We start from the raw sequence: 18250 nt of genomic DNA, 5'->3' as shown, positions 1-18250 counted from the left end.
TAAGCATCCTTTTTGGGGATGCCCGGTGGCCGAGGGGAAGACGTGTAGTGGCGTGAAGCTAGGCGATTGGGTGCCGTACGCGAGCGCCGGTTCGAGTCACGCACGCAGTACGTGTTTACTATAATTAGACATAGTCTTTACGTTGCCGTTTATTCGGTGTTATTTGCTTACTTTACTTCCTATGTCGACAGCAACTATGAGTTTAGAATTATTTCTCAGTACTTATTCACTGTTACAATGCTGTACCATTACTTTCACCATTGTACTACAGCCAGATCTGAAGGCCTTTGCCGCATTCTGGCCACGCTGTGTGGCGCGGATCGCGTGGACGGGTTTCATGTTCTCTGCACGTAATAAGCTCGGTTATTAAGCATCCTTTTTTGGGGATGCCAGGTGGCCGAGGGGAAGACGTGTAGTGGCGTGAAGCTAGGCGATTGGGTGCCGTACGCGAGCGCCGGTTCGAGTCACGCACGCAGTACGTGTTTACTATAATTAGACATATTCTTTACCTTGCACGTGCTTACTATAATTAGACATAGTCTTTACCTTGCCGTTTATTCGGTGTTATTTGCTTACTTTACTTCCTATGTCGACAGCAACTATGAGTTTAGAATTATTTCTCAGTACTTATTCACTGTTACAATGCTGTACCATTACTTTCACCATTCTACTACAGCCAGATCTGAAGGCCTTTGCCGCATTCTGGCCACGCTGTGTGGCGCGGATCGCGTGGACGGGTTTCATGTTCTCTGCACGTAATAAGCTCGGTTATTAAGCATCCTTTTTTGGGGATGCCAGGTGGCCGAGGGGAAGACGTGTAGTGGCGTGAAGCTAGGCGATTGGGTGCCGTACGCGAGCGCCGGTTCGAGTCACGCACGCAGTACGTGTTTACTATAATTAGACATAGTCTTTACCTTGCCGTTTATTCGGTGTTATTTGCTTACTTTACTTCCTATGTCGACAGCAACTATGAGTTTAGAATTATTTCTCAGTACTTATTCACTGTTACAATGCTGTACCATTACTTTCACCATTCTACTACAGCCAGATCTGAAGGCCTTTGCCGCATTCTGGCCACGCTGTGTGGCGCGGATCGCGTGGACGGGTTTCATGTTCTCTGCACGTAATAAGCTCGGTTATTAAGCATCCTTTTTTGGGGATGCCCGGTGGCCGAGGGGAAGACGTGTAGTGGCGTGAAGCTAGGCGATTAGGTGCCGTACGCGAGCGCCGGTTCGAGTCACGCACGCAGAACGTGTTTACTATAATTAGACATAGTCTTTACCTTGCCGTTTATTCGGTGTTATTTGCTTACTTTACTTCCTATGTCGACCACAACTATGAGTTTAGAATTATTTCTCAGTACTTATTCACTGTTACAATGCTGTACCATTACTTTCACCATCCTACTACAGCCAGATCTGAAGGCCTTTGCCGCATTCTGGCCACGCTGTGTGGCGCGGATCGCGTGAACGGGTTTCATGTTCTCTGCACGTAATAAGCTCGGTTATTAAGCATCCTTTTTTGGTGATGCCAGGTGGCCGAGGGGAAGACGTGTAGTGGCGTGAAGCTAGGCGATTGGGTGCCGTACGCGAGCGCCGGTTCGAGTCACGCACGCAGTACGTGTTTACTATAATTAGACATAGTCTTTACCTTGCCGTTTCTTCGGTGTTATTTGCTTACTTTACTTCCTATGTCGACAGCAACTATGAGTTTAGAATTATTTCTCAGTACTTATTCACTGTTACAATCCTGTACCATTACTTTCACCATCCTACTACAGCCAGATCTGAAGGCCTTTGCCGCATTCTGGCCACGCTGTGTGGCGCGGATCGCGTGGACGGGTTTCATGTTCTCTGCACGTAATAAGCTCGGTTATTAAGCATCCTTTTTTTGGGGATGCCAGGTGGCCGAGGGGAAGACGTGTAGTGGCGTGAAGCTAGGCGATTGGGTGCCGTACGCGAGCGCCGGTTCGAGTCACGCACGCAGTACGTGTTTACTATAATTAGACATAGTCTTTACCTTGCCGTTTATTCGGTGTTATTTGCTTACTTTACTTCCTATGTCGACAGCAACTATGAGTTTAGAATTATTTCTCAGTACTTATTCACTGTTACAATGCTGTACCATTACTTTCACCATCCTACTACAGCCAGATCTGAAGGCCTTTGCCGCATTCTGGCCACGCTGTGTGGCGCGGATCGCGTGAACGGGTTTCATGTTCTCTGCACGTAATAAGCTCGGTTATTAAGCATCCTTTTTGGGGATGCCCGGTGGCCGAGGGGAAGACGTGTAGTGGCGTGAAGCTAGGCGATTGGGTGCCGTACGCGAGCGCCGGTTCGAGTCACGCACGCAGTACGTGTTTACTATAATTAGACATATTCTTTACCTTGCACGTGTTTACTATAATTAGACATAGTCTTTACCTTGCCGTTTATTCGGTGTTATTTGCTTACTTTACTTCCTATGTCGACAGCAACTATGAGTTTAGAATTATTTCTCAGTACTTATTCACTGTTACAATGCTGTACCATTACTTTCACCATTCTACTACAGCCAGATCTGAAGGCCTTTGCCGCATTCTGGCCACGCTGTGTGGCGCGGATCGCGTGGACGGGTTTCATGTTCTCTGCACGTAATAAGCTCGGTTATTAAGCATCCTTTTTTGGGGATGCCAGGTGGCCGAGGGGAAGACGTGTAGTGGCGTGAAGCTAGGCGATTGGGTGCCGTACGCGAGCGCCGGTTCGAGTCACGCACGCAGCACGTGTTTACTATAATTAGACATAGTCTTTACCTTGCCGTTTATTCGGTGTTATTTGCTTACTTTACTTCCTATGTCGACAGCAACTATGAGTTTAGAATTATTTCTCAGTACTTATTCACTGTTACAATGCTGTACCATTACTTTCACCATTCTACTACAGCCAGATCTGAAGGCCTTTGCCGCATTCTGGCCACGCTGTGTGGCGCGGATCGCGTGGACGGGTTTCATGTTCTCTGCACGTAATAAGCTCGGTTATTAAGCATCCTTTTTTGGGGATGCCAGGTGGCCGAGGGGAAGACGTGTAGTGGCGTGAAGCTAGGCGATTGGGTGCCGTACGCGAGCGCCGGTTCGAGTCACGCACGCAGTACGTGTTTACTATAATTAGACATAGTCTTTACCTTGCCGTTTATTCGGTGTTATTTGCTTACTTTACTTCCTATGTCGACAGCAACTATGAGTTTAGAATTATTTCTCAGTACTTATTCACTGTTACAATGCTGTACCATTACTTTCACCATCCTACTACAGCCTGATCTGAAGGCCTTTGCCGCATTCTGGCCACGCTGTGTGGCGCGGATCGCGTGGACGGGTTTCATGTTCTCTGCACGTAATAAGCTCGGTTATTAAGCATCCTTTTTTGGGGATGCCAGGTGGCCGAGGGGAAGACGTGTAGTGGCGTGAAGCTAGGCGATTGGGTGCCGTACGCGAGCGCCGGTTCGAGTCACGCACGCAGTACGTGTTTACTATAATTAGACATAGTCTTTACCTTGCCGTTTATTCGGTGTTATTTGCTTACTTTACTTCCTATGTCGACAGCAACTATGAGTTTAGAATTATTTCTCAGTACTTATTCACTGTTTCAATGCTGTACCATTACTTTCACCATCCTACTACAGCCAGATCTGAAGGCCTTTGCCGCATTCTGGCCACGCTGTGTGGCGCGGATCGCGTGAACGGGTTTCATGTTCTCTGCACGTAATAAGCTCGGTTATTAAGCATCCTTTTTGGGGATGCCCGGTGGCCGAGGGGAAGACGTGTAGTGGCGTGAAGCTAGGCGATTGGGTGCCGTACGCGAGCGCCGGTTCGAGTCACGCACGCAGTACGTGTTTACTATAATTAGACATAGTCTTTACCTTGCCGTTTCTTCGGTGTTATTTGCTTACTTTACTTCCTATGTCGACAGCAACTATGAGTTTAGAATTATTTCTCAGTACTTATTCACTGTTACAATGCTGTACCATTACTTTCACCATCCTACTACAGCCAGATCTGAAGGCCTTTGCCGCATTCTGGCCACGCTGTGTGGCGCGGATCGCGTGGACGGGTTTCATGTTCTCTGCACGTAATAAGCTCGGTTATTAAGCATCCTTTTTTTGGGGATGCCCGGTGGCCGAGGGGAAGACGTGTAGTGGCGTGAAGCTAGGCGATTGGGTGCCGTACGCGAGCGCCGGTTCGAGTCACGCACGCAGTACGTGTTTACTATAATTAGACATATTCTTTACCTTGCACGTGTTTACTATAATTAGACATAGTCTTTACCTTGCCGTTTATTCGGTGTTATTTGCTTACTTTACTTCCTATGTCGACAGCAACTATGAGTTTAGAATTATTTCTCAGTACTTATTCACTGTTACAATGCTGTACCATTACTTTCACCATCCTACTACAGCCAGATCTGAAGGCCTTTGCCGCATTCTGGCCACGCTGTGTGGCGCGGATCGCGTGAACGGGTTTCGTGTTCTCTGCACGTAATAAGCTCGGTTATTAAGCATCCTTTTTGGGGATGCCCGGTGGCCGAGGGGAAGACGTGTAGTGGCGTGAAGCTAGGCGATTGGGTGCCGTACGCGAGCGCCGGTTCGAGTCACGCACGCAGTACGTGTTTACTATAATTAGACATAGTCTTTACCTTGCCGTTTATTCGGTGTTATTTGCTTACTTTACTTCCTATGTCGACAGCAACTATGAGTTTAGAATTATTTCTCAGTACTTATTCACTGTTACAATGCTGTACCATTACTTTCACCATTGTACTACAGCCAGATCTGAAGGCCTTTGCCGCATTCTGGCCACGCTGTGTGGCGCGGATCGCGTGGACGGGTTTCATGTTCTCTGCACGTAATAAGCTCGGTTATTAAGCATCCTTTTTTGGGGATGCCAGGTGGCCGAGGGGAAGACGTGTAGTGGCGTGAAGCTAGGCGATTGGGTGCCGTACGCGAGCGCCGGTTCGAGTCACGCACGCAGTACGTGTTTACTATAATTAGACATATTCTTTACCTTGCACGTGCTTACTATAATTAGACATAGTCTTTACCTTGCCGTTTATTCGGTGTTATTTGCTTACTTTACTTCCTATGTCGACAGCAACTATGAGTTTAGAATTATTTCTCAGTACTTATTCACTGTTACAATGCTGTACCATTACTTTCACCATTCTACTACAGCCAGATCTGAAGGCCTTTGCCGCATTCTGGCCACGCTGTGTGGCGCGGATCGCGTGGACGGGTTTCATGTTCTCTGCACGTAATAAGCTCGGTTATTAAAGTGTACACTGAACGATAAATTCGTCAAAGATATTATATTTCAATAAATAAATTGGTGACAATACCGAAAATTTCATCAAAATTCACGCACCATGAGCTTTGTTATGGGCGATCAATGTTAGCATTTTTACCGGTGCGTCGATGCTCATTTGTCTGTCAGGAACTCCGCGTCATTTATGGGCGTCAAATCTGTGACGTCACAAGTGTGACCCAAACATAACCCTAAGGAATAATGGCGTCGCCAACTCATAGTGCTGAAAGTTCGTCAACTCCAAGTGATGCGTCGTCGCAGAGCCGTGATTGCGAGCTTGAGTTGAATTACGAGTCTTCTGACTTCGATGTCGAGGGTTCATCGGTTGACGGAGGTATACGGCCCTACCAATTTGAGCCCGAATTTAACGACGACAGTCACAGTGATTCTGCTGAAGAAAACGATGTCGGTGATGCTTTGGGCGATCGCCTGAATACTACCGAGTGGTAAGTGGTCGAATCAGCTGGTTTTGATAACATTAACTTTCGGAGTTCCGCATATTTTGAATAATTATTAACCTGTATTTCGGAGTAGTTTAAGTCCCAGAACGAAATGTTCTGATTACGTTCAATCACAGAACTCAGACATGCATAGCCCACTAAGTTTAATTTCATTTTCTGTATCTGTTGACATTATATTTGCAAGTCAGTACAATACGATCGGTGACACAACAGCTACCATTTAAGCTTCATATTATTGCCCTAGTAGTTAATTACAATTTATGATTAAATTGTATGCATAGGAGCTTATATTTGTGATGCATGTAATCACAGTCCCTCTATCCCCAACTGTGATGTAATTATAAATTATAAAGTCGAATTTAAGCAAGACATTTACTAATTAGCCAAATTGAAATTATCTTGTATATTGGACATCCAGCATTATATTAGACAGATCATGACAACCACAACACATACAATTAAATTGTAAGGGGCCAGAATGTTAGTATTTGGGAGGAGGCTTAAAAAACTTATTCCCAATAAGTTGCTGTGATGTTTTTGTTTTTTTATTTGAGACTTGGGGTGGGGTGGTGCTATATCGTAGAGGTAATGCCTAATGAATATTAAGGTGAAGACCGTATTTTCAAGTGTCAGGAATAAATGATTTTGAAAATATGCAAAAAAATATCAATCTTAAGATTTTGACAATTTACCTTTGATAGTTCTGATATGGTAATAATTTGTTCTCACAAATAATTATACTGTATTTAGGAGGTAAATAACAAGATAGTAAATTTCATTTTTGCTGAGATACCTGCTTCAAGTATATGTTGTTTATATAATTCAGGTGTCAGTGTAACAGATGCCATGTCATGCCCTCTGCTGAGGAATGTAGATGCTGTTATGAAATAATGCAGGTGAAAGCTGTCTGTGATGAAGTTCCAAATACAGCATGCATCGCAGAACATCCTGGATTTAAGCCAGTGTGTCTGGACAAGTATGTTTTGCTAACAGCTTATCATGTATATAGACAGTACCATGGAACTATTCCAGAATCCTCTGAGTAAGTATTAAAAGTCGCACATACTGGTCTGGTATGAACACAATTTTATTAGGACAAAATATATCATGGTTTTTGTTACACTGAAAATGTATTATGGTAGATGTGCATAAATGTTAATGAATGTCAGACCAATTACAATTATGTTTTGCTAGAAATTTCTGAACTTTGTGAACTGAAAATGGTTGACACATAAATATGTACAACCAGAACCTCAGTATTTTGTTGAGGGCCATACCAACTACATTACATTTGTAATTGTGTACTAACAGTATTCTCTCATGTCCAATAGAAGTATAGGCATTTTATTAGGTTGGAATAAACTGTGTGCAGTAGACAGAATTTGTACATTCAATTTATTTTCCTTGCAGGAGATACAGGTATGTTGCCTACAGGCAACTTGTCCGATGGTGCTGGGGATATTTAGGCAAAGATGTCCACTCCCATCATGTGCAGTTCATCTTATCAGAGAAACATATCCTTCACAGAATGGAGTTTATCAGGGATTTAATTATGTTGATTAAAAAACCTCGACTGAAAGTCAGAAACTGCCACTTCTTTATTCGGTCTTTTGAACTCACTGCAGAGTGCAGGAGGTACTTTGTTCAACACATCACCTTTTGCCTGTGACATGGTACATTTTACCACTCTTGCAGTGACATTAGTTGTCACATTTTGTACATAATCTGTAATAAAGAATATTTTATTTTTTTAATTATTGTTATTGTTTTATTTGTTGAAAAACTGAGCTGTGGTTGTGATTTTAAGTAGCTTCAGTCATGCAAATATATAAAGCTGCTAGTGTACATGCATGTAGAACATTTTATACCAGTACTTACTGAAGGTAGGTTCTGTCTTTACTTGACGCACTGTGTAACTGCCTTTTTTAAATTTTGGATAAGTTATTTTATAGCAAGGATTTCCCTGCTTAGTAACAGCAGCATGTCGCCCACCATTTTCATTATAATGCATTGCTGCCAAGACAAGCCTATAAATAAAACAACCATGCATTATGATATACTGTATTTTACCACTAAGGACTTAATAGAATTACAAATTCTGAGTGTTAGAATACTTGTTACATACTACATCAATTGTGATTGCTAACTTTTGAAGTTAGAAGGCTCTATCATAGGGATAAGACCTGTCAGTAAATAATTAAAGTCAAAGACAGTAATGAGAACTTGTGTATTACACAGGTCTCCAAACCTGTTGATTTGTAAACAATATGTTGTTCTCTGTTTGATTGTAGAATTTAATGTGATAAAACTTATGATATTTGTACTAATTTAATCTACTAATTTGTTAGCCAGAACTACCAGGGCCAATGTTTTTTCAAAAATGTTGAATTTCAGGTCGTCATTTCAATGTTAATATATTTTGCTGCTATTAGACAACTGTACCAGTTGGAAGGTAGTTTTTTGGGGGGTACACATTGTGAAATAATACAATGACAAGTTTCTTTTATGGTGCCAATCTTTATCAACATCACTCCAGCCTACGTTTCCAACTCACAGTATATTACAACAAAGCTCTTTTGACCGCAAAGTTACTTGTTTATTTTCAATGTTGATTAATACAAGTACGCAGTTACCTGCACATCATTCCATTGTATGAGAACCCATGCATCTTTGGGGCAAACTGATTCACCACAGAATGGTATCCTTCCAGTTCTGAAGTCTGTTGTATTGTTGACAACTTAGGTATATCTTTCTTCATTTGTCGAGAATTGAGGAGCGTTATCAATTTCTCTAAGGGTTTAGTTCCTGGAAATATATATATAATATTTAGGCATTATAATAACAGCATACATATACCATCCTAGTCAAAGTGTGTTAAAATGTGAATAAGAGAGAAATACCTGGTTTTAACCATCGCTTTCTTCTCTCTTGTCTTGTTAAATCGTCATGTTCACATCTGGGAAAGAAAGTTCCATGCCCCTCATGAATATTTTGGATGTGGTTTCCAACAGATGTCCATTTGTCCATCATCAAATCACCATTTCCATCAGGTGTTGAGGCAGCAGTCCAATAAAGATGATTGGTGACACTTTTGATCCAGTCTTGTAATATACCACACTCTTTCTCTTTAGAAAGAGCTAGCATTTTTTTCTGTAGACCTTAAGGAATAAATCCTATCATCAGTATTCTGTGTTTTCAGTCATGATTATAGTTGAACTGTTGCAAGGTAATTTGCTGGTCATGTTATAAAATTGCACTTAAATTGCTCTAAATATTGAATATTATCAATATCACTGATGCTGTATTTGACTAAAATAAATTGAAAATATCCTACAAGGATTAACAATTTCATCTAAAATAATCTGTTCTACCCTAGTACCCATCAATTTTTGATATCAATAGACCACGGATAACAGTGGATCATTTGCATACCAATAGAACAATGGAAAAATGTTTAAGCATGATAAAACAGCTGCTCTCAAAGATTGTGGGGAGAGAAAACTGCTTACCTTTAGCAACATGCCACACATCCACACAGTGTTGAGTATCTGTCATGTTCTCTCTGACCCATTTAATTATTTGAACATGACGGTCTGTGACTATTTTGTAGATATTAATACCTTGACCCTGTAAAAATGCCACACTCCTTGCCAAACCTTCCTTCTCCATGTGGCAGCTACTTTTCACCTCGTTACTCTGAATATAAACAATAGATTCAATTTAATTATAAATTGTTACTAGATTGGTGTTTACATAAAACGAGGTACTTGGTAAGTAAAATGTATAAATACCTGCACAAGCTGTATGTCAATCATAGTACCATTATCAAGGTCCATGACTGAATATGAGCCAAATTTAGCACTATGGCCAGGGGTGTCACACCTCCCATCTCCACCTATGCAAAGTGACCTTCCATTTTGAAGTGCATCATCAATGTACTTTCCACGCATGTTTCCCCATACTTCCATTACTGCTGGTTGGAGGTAGTACCTTTGATGTTTCATGAAAGTATCCGTTGAAATACTTGGCATATTCATAAACTGTAGGACACGTAAAGTTTTTGATGCTAATGCCCCAGCTAACAAAATTCCACAAGAAAGTCTAAGATTTCCACTTGGAATGGAACCTATCATGGATTGGCTGTTCCATTTTGTGCTTAGTCCACAAAAAACACAATTCTGCTCCACTCTTACCATTGTGCCACATATGTGTGTGATTTCACCTAATGTAGGTGAAGAGCGTCTGGTACATGTGTGGAATAAATTCATGAGTTGAGCTTCCCCAACAACAAACAATCTATTTTTCTGCATACACCTATAATTAAGAGAAATAAACTAAACTATATTTATTGTATAACATATTTTATTTTACCATAAACCGTGTGATCTGAAGCTACTCAATGCTCACCATGTTTACCTACTTTGATTCACAAATTTTCCCATTTATATTTTATAATTTTATTAAAACTTACCAATCATCAGCACTCGAATATGAAGCTTGTGATTCACATTCTGACTGTTCATACGTTTCATCAGAATCAGTTGTTGCATTGGACTCTGAACTTGACCAAGTTGTGTCAAGTTCATTGTCTGGGGGTGGTTCTTGTACTTGTATTGTTTGGTTTGGTTTCAGGAGATCACATTGTACTTGAACGCTTCTTCTTTCTGGAGGATGCAACATCTCTGTCTGGCAAACTGTAATGCAAATAACACAGTCAAGTTCAAATACAATACCAAATGTAATTGTCCCATCTGAAAACCTGGCAGTGTGATGGAGAACTTTTTTTAAAAAAAATCTGAGGGTAAGAGAAAAAAAATATATTCATTGTCAAGATACGAGAAAAAAATATTTTCAACATAAAATATTCTCCTAGCCTCCCCACATACAATACATACCTTTATTTGATCCAAAGGGCCTTACTTGTACACGCACACTTCTCTTATTAGGCTGCTTGTAAGATATTTGAGTACCATATGTTCTAACAGTCTTAGCCTTGGTTAAAGTCTTAAATGTGAAACAAAATTTAGGAAGTGATTATTTATTTATTTATAAACACACTAATATAAACACACCAAGACGCTGTTTATAGAATACATTTATGTACATACATGTTTTTCATGCAAGTTTCTCGCAAATGTTCAGTACCTGAATAGAGCTGTCGGTAAGAGAATCAGTGTCCTGTACTTGGTGGCTTGTGTCCTCGTCATGGGTGTCCTCCGAATACTGCAGAGTTACCTGTATCAAACAATGATTACAAATAATAATGTATGAACAAAACAGACAAGTGAACGTACGTAATAGCATTACCGCCATAGACAGTCGTTATGTGTAAACGTAAACATACTCGCGGTAAATTCAGTGCGCGGCACATAGTCGAACATGAACGAATACAAATACCTACCTTAGCATTTTCTCTTTTAAGAAAAGCAATCCTTGGCCTTTTAGGTGTTGACACAGCCGGATACGCTGGACTTGTATCAGTCTTGTTACTAATACTCTCCGCCAGGACACCGGTATGAATTGTTGGCACGGCATCTTTGTGCAAAGTTTTTCTTCCGGGAACTTGTCCCATCGCACGCATAAACTTGTATTTTGCCGGATAGCACTCGTCTGTGAAATGGACTGAGCAAAGCACGGAATGCTTCGTAGGACCATGCCATTTAGCTCTCTTCACCCGAACAAACTTCGTCCAAAGTTTGCTCAAAGACGGTCTGTCGAGGGGGAATGCGTGAAGCGAAACACCGTCAAGGTTCGTGTTCCAGCACCCGAAAGCAACGCAGCGTTTACCTCGTCTGTCACAACGACTTGACATTACTAGTTTAAATACGAAGCTCAAATGAATAAAAAAAAATCCCAAACGCAACAGTTCGCGTCTTTGGTTGCAATATCACTAAAATAAAACCGTAGAACATACACGAAAATCAACAATAACACAGCTGATCACGAACGACATTTACATACGGTTTACATATCAATGGCGGCAAACTGAACAGGGCGGTCACACTTATGACGTCACATCCAAGAGGTCATGTAAACGAGGTCAAACGGGGGGAGCTTACGTGCGATTTTAACAGAATCCGCTATATTTCGTAAATGAGTCATCGGATTTTAAAACAAATTTCTGGTGTTTGATATTTAAATACAAGATAGCAGAAAATGAAATAAAATCTAGCGTTCAGTGTACACTTTAAGCATCCTTTTTGGGGGATGCCAGGTGGCCGAGGGGAAGACGTGTAGTGGCGTGAAGCTAGGCGATTGGGTGCCGTACGCGAGCGCCGGTTCGAGTCACGCACGCAGTACGTGTTTACTATAATTAGACATAGTCTTTACCTTGCCGTTTATTCGGTGTTATTTGCTTACTTTACTTCCTATGTCGACAGCAACTATGAGTTTAGAATTATTTCTCAGTACTTATTCACTGTTACAATGCTGTACCATTACTTTCACCATCCTACTACAGCCAGATCTGAAGGCCTTTGCCGCATTCTGGCCACGCTGTGTGGCGCGGATCGCGTGGACGGGTTTCATGTTCTCTGCACGTAATAAGCTCGGTTATTAAGCATCCTTTTTTGGGGATGCCAGGTGGCCGAGGGGAAGACGTGTAGTGGCGTGAAGCTAGGCGATTGGGTGCCGTACGTGAGCGCCGGTTCGAGTCACGCACGCAGTACGTGTTTACTATAATTAGACATAGTCTTTACCTTGCCGTTTATTCGGTGTTATTTGCTTACTTTACTTCCTATGTCGACAGCAACTATGAGTTTAGAATTATTTCTCAGTACTTATTCACTGTTACAATGCTGTACCATTACTTTCACCATCCTACTACAGCCAGATCTGAAGGCCTTTGCCGCATTCTGGCCACGCTGTGTGGCGCGGATCGCGTGAACGGGTTTCATGTTCTCTGCACGTAATAAGCTCGGTTATTAAGCATCCTTTTTGGGGATGCCCGGTGGCCGAGGGGAAGACGTGTAGTGGCGTGAAGCTAGGCGATTGGGTGCCGTACGCGAGCGCCGGTTCGAGTCACGCACGCAGTACGTGTTTACTATAATTAGACATATTCTTTACCTTGCACGTGTTTACTATAATTAGACATAGTCTTTACCTTGCCGTTTATTCGGTGTTATTTGCTTACTTTACTTCCTATGTCGACAGCAACTATGAGTTTAGAATTATGTCTCAGTACTTATTCACTGTTACAATGCTGTACCATTACTTTCACCATTCTACTACAGCCAGATCTGAAGGCCTTTGCCGCATTCTGGCCACGCTGTGTGGCGCGGATCGCGTGGACGGGTTTCATGTTCTCTGCACGTAATAAGCTCGGTTATTAAGCATCCTTTTTTGGGGATGCCAGGTGGCCGAGGGGAAGACGTGTAGTGGCGTGAAGCTAGGCGATTGGGTGCCGTACGCGAGCGCCGGTTCGAGTCACGCACGCAGTACGTGTTTACTATAATTAGACATAGTCTTTACCTTGCCGTTTATTCGGTGTTATTTGCTTACTTTACTTCCTATGTCGACAGCAACTATGAGTTTAGAATTATTTCTCAGTACTTATTCACTGTTACAATGCTGTACCATTACTTTCACCATCCTACTACAGCCAGATCTGAAGGCCTTTGCCGCATTCTGGCCACGCTGTGTGGCGCGGATCGCGTGAACGGGTTTCATGTTCTCTGCACGTAATAAGCTCGGTTATTAAGCATCCTTTTTGGGGATGCCCGGTGGCCGAGGGGAAGACGTGTAGTGGCGTGAAGCTAGGCGATTGGGTGCCGTACGCGAGCGCCGGTTCGAGTCACGCACGCAGTACGTGTTTACTATAATTAGACATATTCTTTACCTTGCACGTGTTTACTATAATTAGACATAGTCTTTACCTTGCCGTTTATTCGGTGTTATTTGCTTACTTTACTTCCTATGTCGACAGCAACTATGAGTTTAGAATTATTTCTCAGTACTTATTCACTGTTACAATGCTGTACCATTACTTTCACCATCCTACTACAGCCAGATCTGAAGGCCTTTGCCGCATTCTGGCCACGCTGTGTGGCGCGGATCGCGTGGACGGGTTTCATGTTCTCTGCACGTAATAAGCTCGGTTATTAAGCATCCTTTTTTGGGGATGCCAGGTGGCCGAGGGGAAGACGTGTAGTGGCGTGAAGCTAGGCGATTGGGTGCCGTACGCGAGCGCCGGTTCGAGTCACGCACGCAGTACGTGTTTACTATAATTAGACATAGTCTTTACCTTGCCGTTTATTCGGTGTTATTTGCTTACTTTACTTCCTATGTCGACAGCAACTATGAGTTTAGAATTATTTCTCAGTACTTATTCACTGTTACAATGCTGTACCATTACTTTCACCATTCTACTACAGCCAGATCTGAAGGCCTTTGCCGCATTCTGGCCACGCTGTGTGGCGCGGATCGCGTGGACGGGTTTCATGTTCTCTGCACGTAATAAGCTCGGTTATTAAGCATCCTTTTTTGGGGATGCCCGGTGGCCGAGGGGAAGACGTGTAGTGGCGTGAAGCTAGGCGATTAGGTGCCGTACGCGAGCGCCGGTTCGAGTCACGCACGCAGAACGTGTTTACTATAATTAGACATAGTCTTTACCTTGCCGTTTATTCGGTGTTATTTGCTTACTTTACTTCCTATGTCGACCACAACTATGAGTTTAGAATTATTTCTCAGTACTTATTCACTGTTACAATGCTGTACCATTACTTTCACCATCCTACTACAGCCAGATCTGAAGGCCTTTGCCGCATTCTGGCCACGCTGTGTGGCGCGGATCGCGTGAACGGGTTTCATGTTCTCTGCACGTAATAAGCTCGGTTATTAAGCATCCTTTTTTGGTGATGCCAGGTGGCCGAGGGGAAGACGTGTAGTGGCGTGAAGCTAGGCGATTGGGTGCCGTACGCGAGCGCCGGTTCGAGTCACGCACGCAGTACGTGTTTACTATAATTAGACATAGTCTTTACCTTGCCGTTTCTTCGGTGTTATTTGCTTACTTTACTTCCTATGTCGACAGCAACTATGAGTTTAGAATTATTTCTCAGTACTTATTCACTGTTACAATGCTGTACCATTACTTTCACCATCCTACTACAGCCAGATCTGAAGGCCTTTGCCGCATTCTGGCCACGCTGTGTGGCGCGGATCGCGTGGACGGGTTTCATGTTCTCTGCACGTAATAAGCTCGGTTATTAAGCATCCTTTTTTTGGGGATGCCAGGTGGCCGAGGGGAAGACGTGTAGTGGCGTGAAGCTAGGCGATTGGGTGCCGTACGCGAGCGCCGGTTCGAGTCACGCACGCAGTACGTGTTTACTATAATTAGACATAGTCTTTACCTTGCCGTTTATTCGGTGTTATTTGCTTACTTTACTTCCTATGTCGACAGCAACTATGAGTTTAGAATTATTTCTCAGTACTTATTCACTGTTACAATGCTGTACCATTACTTTCACCATCCTACTACAGCCAGATCTGAAGGCCTTTGCCGCATTCTGGCCACGCTGTGTGGCGCGGATCGCGTGAACGGGTTTCATGTTCTCTGCACGTAATAAGCTCGGTTATTAAGCATCCTTTTTGGGGATGCCCGGTGGCCGAGGGGAAGACGTGTAGTGGCGTGAAGCTAGGCGATTGGGTGCCGTACGCGAGCGCCGGTTCGAGTCACGCACGCAGTACGTGTTTACTATAATTAGACATATTCTTTACCTTGCACGTGTTTACTATAATTAGACATAGTCTTTACCTTGCCGTTTATTCGGTGTTATTTGCTTACTTTACTTCCTATGTCGACCACAACTATGAGTTTAGAATTATTTCTCAGTACTTATTCACTGTTACAATGCTGTACCATTACTTTCACCATCCTACTACAGCCAGATCTGAAGGTCTTTGCCGCATTCTGGCCACGCTGTGTGGCGCGGATCGCGTGAACGGGTTTCATGTTCTCTGCACGTAATAAGCTCGGTTATTAAGCATCCTTTTTTGGTGATGCCAGGTGGCCGAGGGGAAGACGTGTAGTGGCGTGAAGCTAGGCGATTGGGTGCCGTACGTGAGCGCCGGTTCGAGTCACGCACGCAGTACGTGTTTACTATAATTAGACATAGTCTTTACCTTGCCGTTTCTTCGGTGTTATTTGCTTACTTTACTTCCTATGTCGACAGCAACTATGAGTTTAGAATTATTTCTCAGTACTTATTCACTGTTACAATGCTGTACCATTACTTTCACCATCCTACTACAGCCAGATCTGAAGGCCTTTGCCGCATTCTGGCCACGCTGTGTGGCGCGGATCGCGTGGACGGGTTTCATGTTCTCTGCACGTAATAAGCTCGGTTATTAAGCATCCTTTTTTGGGGATGCCAGGTGGCCGAGGGGAAGACGTGTAGTGGCGTGAAGCTAGGCGATTGGGTGCCGTACGCGAGCGCCGGTTCGAGTCACGCACGCAGTACGTGTTTACTATAATTAGACATAGTCTTTACCTTGCCGTTTATTCGGTGTTATTTGCTTACTTTACTTCCTATGTCGACAGCAACTATGAGTTTAGAATTATTTCTCAGTACTTATTCACTGTTACAATGCTGTACCATTACTTTCACCATCCTACTACAGCCAGATCTGAAGGCCTTTGCCGCATTCTGGCCACGCTGTGTGGCGCGGATCGCGTGAACGGGTTTCATGTTCTCTGCACGTAATAAGCTCGGTTATTAAGCATCCTTTTTGGGGATGCCCGGTGGCCGAGGGGAAGACGTGTAGTGGCGTGAAGCTAGGCGATTGGGTGCCGTACGCGAGCGCCGGTTCGAGTCACGCACGCAGTACGTGTTTACTATAATTAGACATATTCTTTACCTTGCACGTGTTTACTATAATTAGACATAGTCTTTACCTTGCCGTTTATTCGGTGTTATTTGCTTACTTTACTTCCTATGTCGACAGCAACTATGAGTTTAGAATTATTTCTCAGTACTTATTCACTGTTACAATGCTGTACCATTACTTTCACCATCCTACTACAGCCAGATCTGAAGGCCTTTGCCGCATTCTGGCCACGCTGTGTGGCGCGGATCGCGTGAACGGGTTTCGTGTTCTCTGCACGTAATAAGCTCGGTTATTAAGCATCCTTTTTGGGGATGCCCGGTGGCCGAGGGGAAGACGTGTAGTGGCGTGAAGCTAGGCGATTGGGTGCCGTACGCGAGCGCCGGTTCGAGTCACGCACGCAGTACGTGTTTACTATAATTATACATAGTCTTTACCTTGCCGTTTATTCGGTGTTATTTGCTTACTTTACTTCCTATGTCGACAGCAACTATGAGTTTAGAATTATTTCTCAGTACTTATTCACTGTTACAATGCTGTACCATTACTTTCACCATTGTACTACAGCCAGATCTGAAGGCCTTTGCCGCATTCTGGCCACGCTGTGTGGCGCGGATCGCGTGGACGGGTTTCATGTTCTCTGCACGTAATAAGCTCGGTTATTAAGCATCCTTTTTTGGGGATGCCAGGTGGCCGAGGGGAAGACGTGTAGTGGCGTGAAGCTAGGCGATTGGGTGCCGTACGCGAGCGCCGGTTCGAGTCACGCACGCAGTACGTGTTTACTATAATTAGACATATTCTTTACCTTGCACGTGCTTACTATAATTAGACATAGTCTTTACCTTGCCGTTTATTCGGTGTTATTTGCTTACTTTACTTCCTATGTCGACAGCAACTATGAGTTTAGAATTATTTCTCAGTACTTATTCACTGTTACAATGCTGTACCATTACTTTCACCATTCTGCTACAGCCAGATCTGAAGGCCTTTGCCGCATTCTGGCCACGCTGTGTGGCGCGGATCGCGTGGACGGGTTTCATGTTCTCTGCACGTAATAAGCTCGGTTATTAAGCATCCTTTTTTGGGGATGCCAGGTGGCCGAGGGGAAGACGTGTAGTGGCGTGAAGCTAGGCGATTGGGTGCCGTACGCGAGCGCCGGTTCGAGTCACGCACGCAGTACGTGTTTACTATAATTAGACATAGTCTTTACCTTGCCGTTTCTTCGGTGTTATTTGCTTACTTTACTTCCTATGTCGACAGCAACTATGAGTTTAGAATTATTTCTCAGTACTTATTCACTGTTACAATGCTGTACCATTACTTTCACCATCCTACTACAGCCAGATCTGAAGGCCTTTGCCGCATTCTGGCCACGCTGTGTGGCGCGGATCGCGTGGACGGGTTTCATGTTCTCTGCACGTAATAAGCTCGGTTATTAAGCATCCTTTTTTTGGGGATGCCAGGTGGCCGAGGGGAAGACGTGTAGTGGCGTGAAGCTAGGCGATTGGGTGCCGTACGCGAGCGCCGGTTCGAGTCACGCACGCAGTACGTGTTTACTATAATTAGACATAGTCTTTACCTTGCCGTTTATTCGGTGTTATTTGCTTACTTTACTTCCTATGTCGACAGCAACTAT

At 43.5% G+C, this 18250-nt stretch overlaps 2 protein-coding genes across 2 annotated transcripts; one reads left to right on the top strand and one right to left on the bottom strand.

Annotated features, from left to right (window-relative positions):
- The first annotated feature begins 5462 nt into the window (after positions 1-5462).
- LOC144358690 (uncharacterized) lies at positions 5463-7547 on the top strand. The gene is made up of 3 exons (XM_078012258.2): positions 5463-5778; positions 6620-6835; positions 7204-7547. Exons 1-3 carry the CDS (start codon positions 5534-5536, stop codon positions 7460-7462), a joined length of 720 nt encoding a protein of 239 aa, XP_077868384.1. The 5' UTR covers positions 5463-5533; the 3' UTR covers positions 7463-7547.
- Positions 7548-7630: 83 nt separating this feature from the next.
- Positions 7631-11106, bottom strand: LOC102807246 (uncharacterized). Its single transcript, XM_085498769.1, has 8 exons — positions 10939-11106; positions 10689-10797; positions 10265-10487; positions 9585-10107; positions 9303-9489; positions 8694-8951; positions 8427-8598; positions 7631-7820 (listed from the first exon to the last, which is right to left on the bottom strand). Exons 1-8 carry the CDS (start codon positions 11104-11106, stop codon positions 7631-7633), a joined length of 1830 nt encoding a protein of 609 aa, XP_085354895.1.
- Positions 11107-18250: the final 7144 nt, after the last annotated feature.

Source organism: Saccoglossus kowalevskii, chromosome 5 (assembly GCF_978046115.1).
Source record: "Saccoglossus kowalevskii chromosome 5, keSacKowa6.1, whole genome shotgun sequence".
In the NCBI taxonomy this organism is placed as follows: domain Eukaryota; kingdom Metazoa; phylum Hemichordata; class Enteropneusta; family Harrimaniidae; genus Saccoglossus; species Saccoglossus kowalevskii.
Note: the sequence above shows the minus strand (reverse complement) of the source record. Positions and strands in the feature narration are given on the sequence as shown.

Coding starts and splice junctions, on each gene's coding strand:
- LOC144358690 (XM_078012258.2), top strand. CDS start 5,534: ATGGCGTCGCCAACTCATAGTGCTGAAAGTTCGTCAACTCCAAGTGAT. Junction 5,779..6,619: donor CGCCTGAATACTACCGAGTG/GTAAGTGGTCGA, acceptor TATATAATTCAG/GTGTCAGTGTAACAGATGCC. Junction 6,836..7,203: donor ACTATTCCAGAATCCTCTGA/GTAAGTATTAAA, acceptor TTTTCCTTGCAG/GAGATACAGGTATGTTGCCT.
- LOC102807246 (XM_085498769.1), bottom strand. CDS start 11,106: ATGGCGGTAATGCTATTACGTACGTTCACTTGTCTGTTTTGTTCATAC. Junction 10,798..10,938: donor TTACCGACAGCTCTATTCAG/GTACTGAACATT, acceptor TTCACATTTAAG/ACTTTAACCAAGGCTAAGAC. Junction 8,599..8,693: donor AAAGCGATGGTTAAAACCAG/GTATTTCTCTCT, acceptor ATATATTTCCAG/GAACTAAACCCTTAGAGAAA.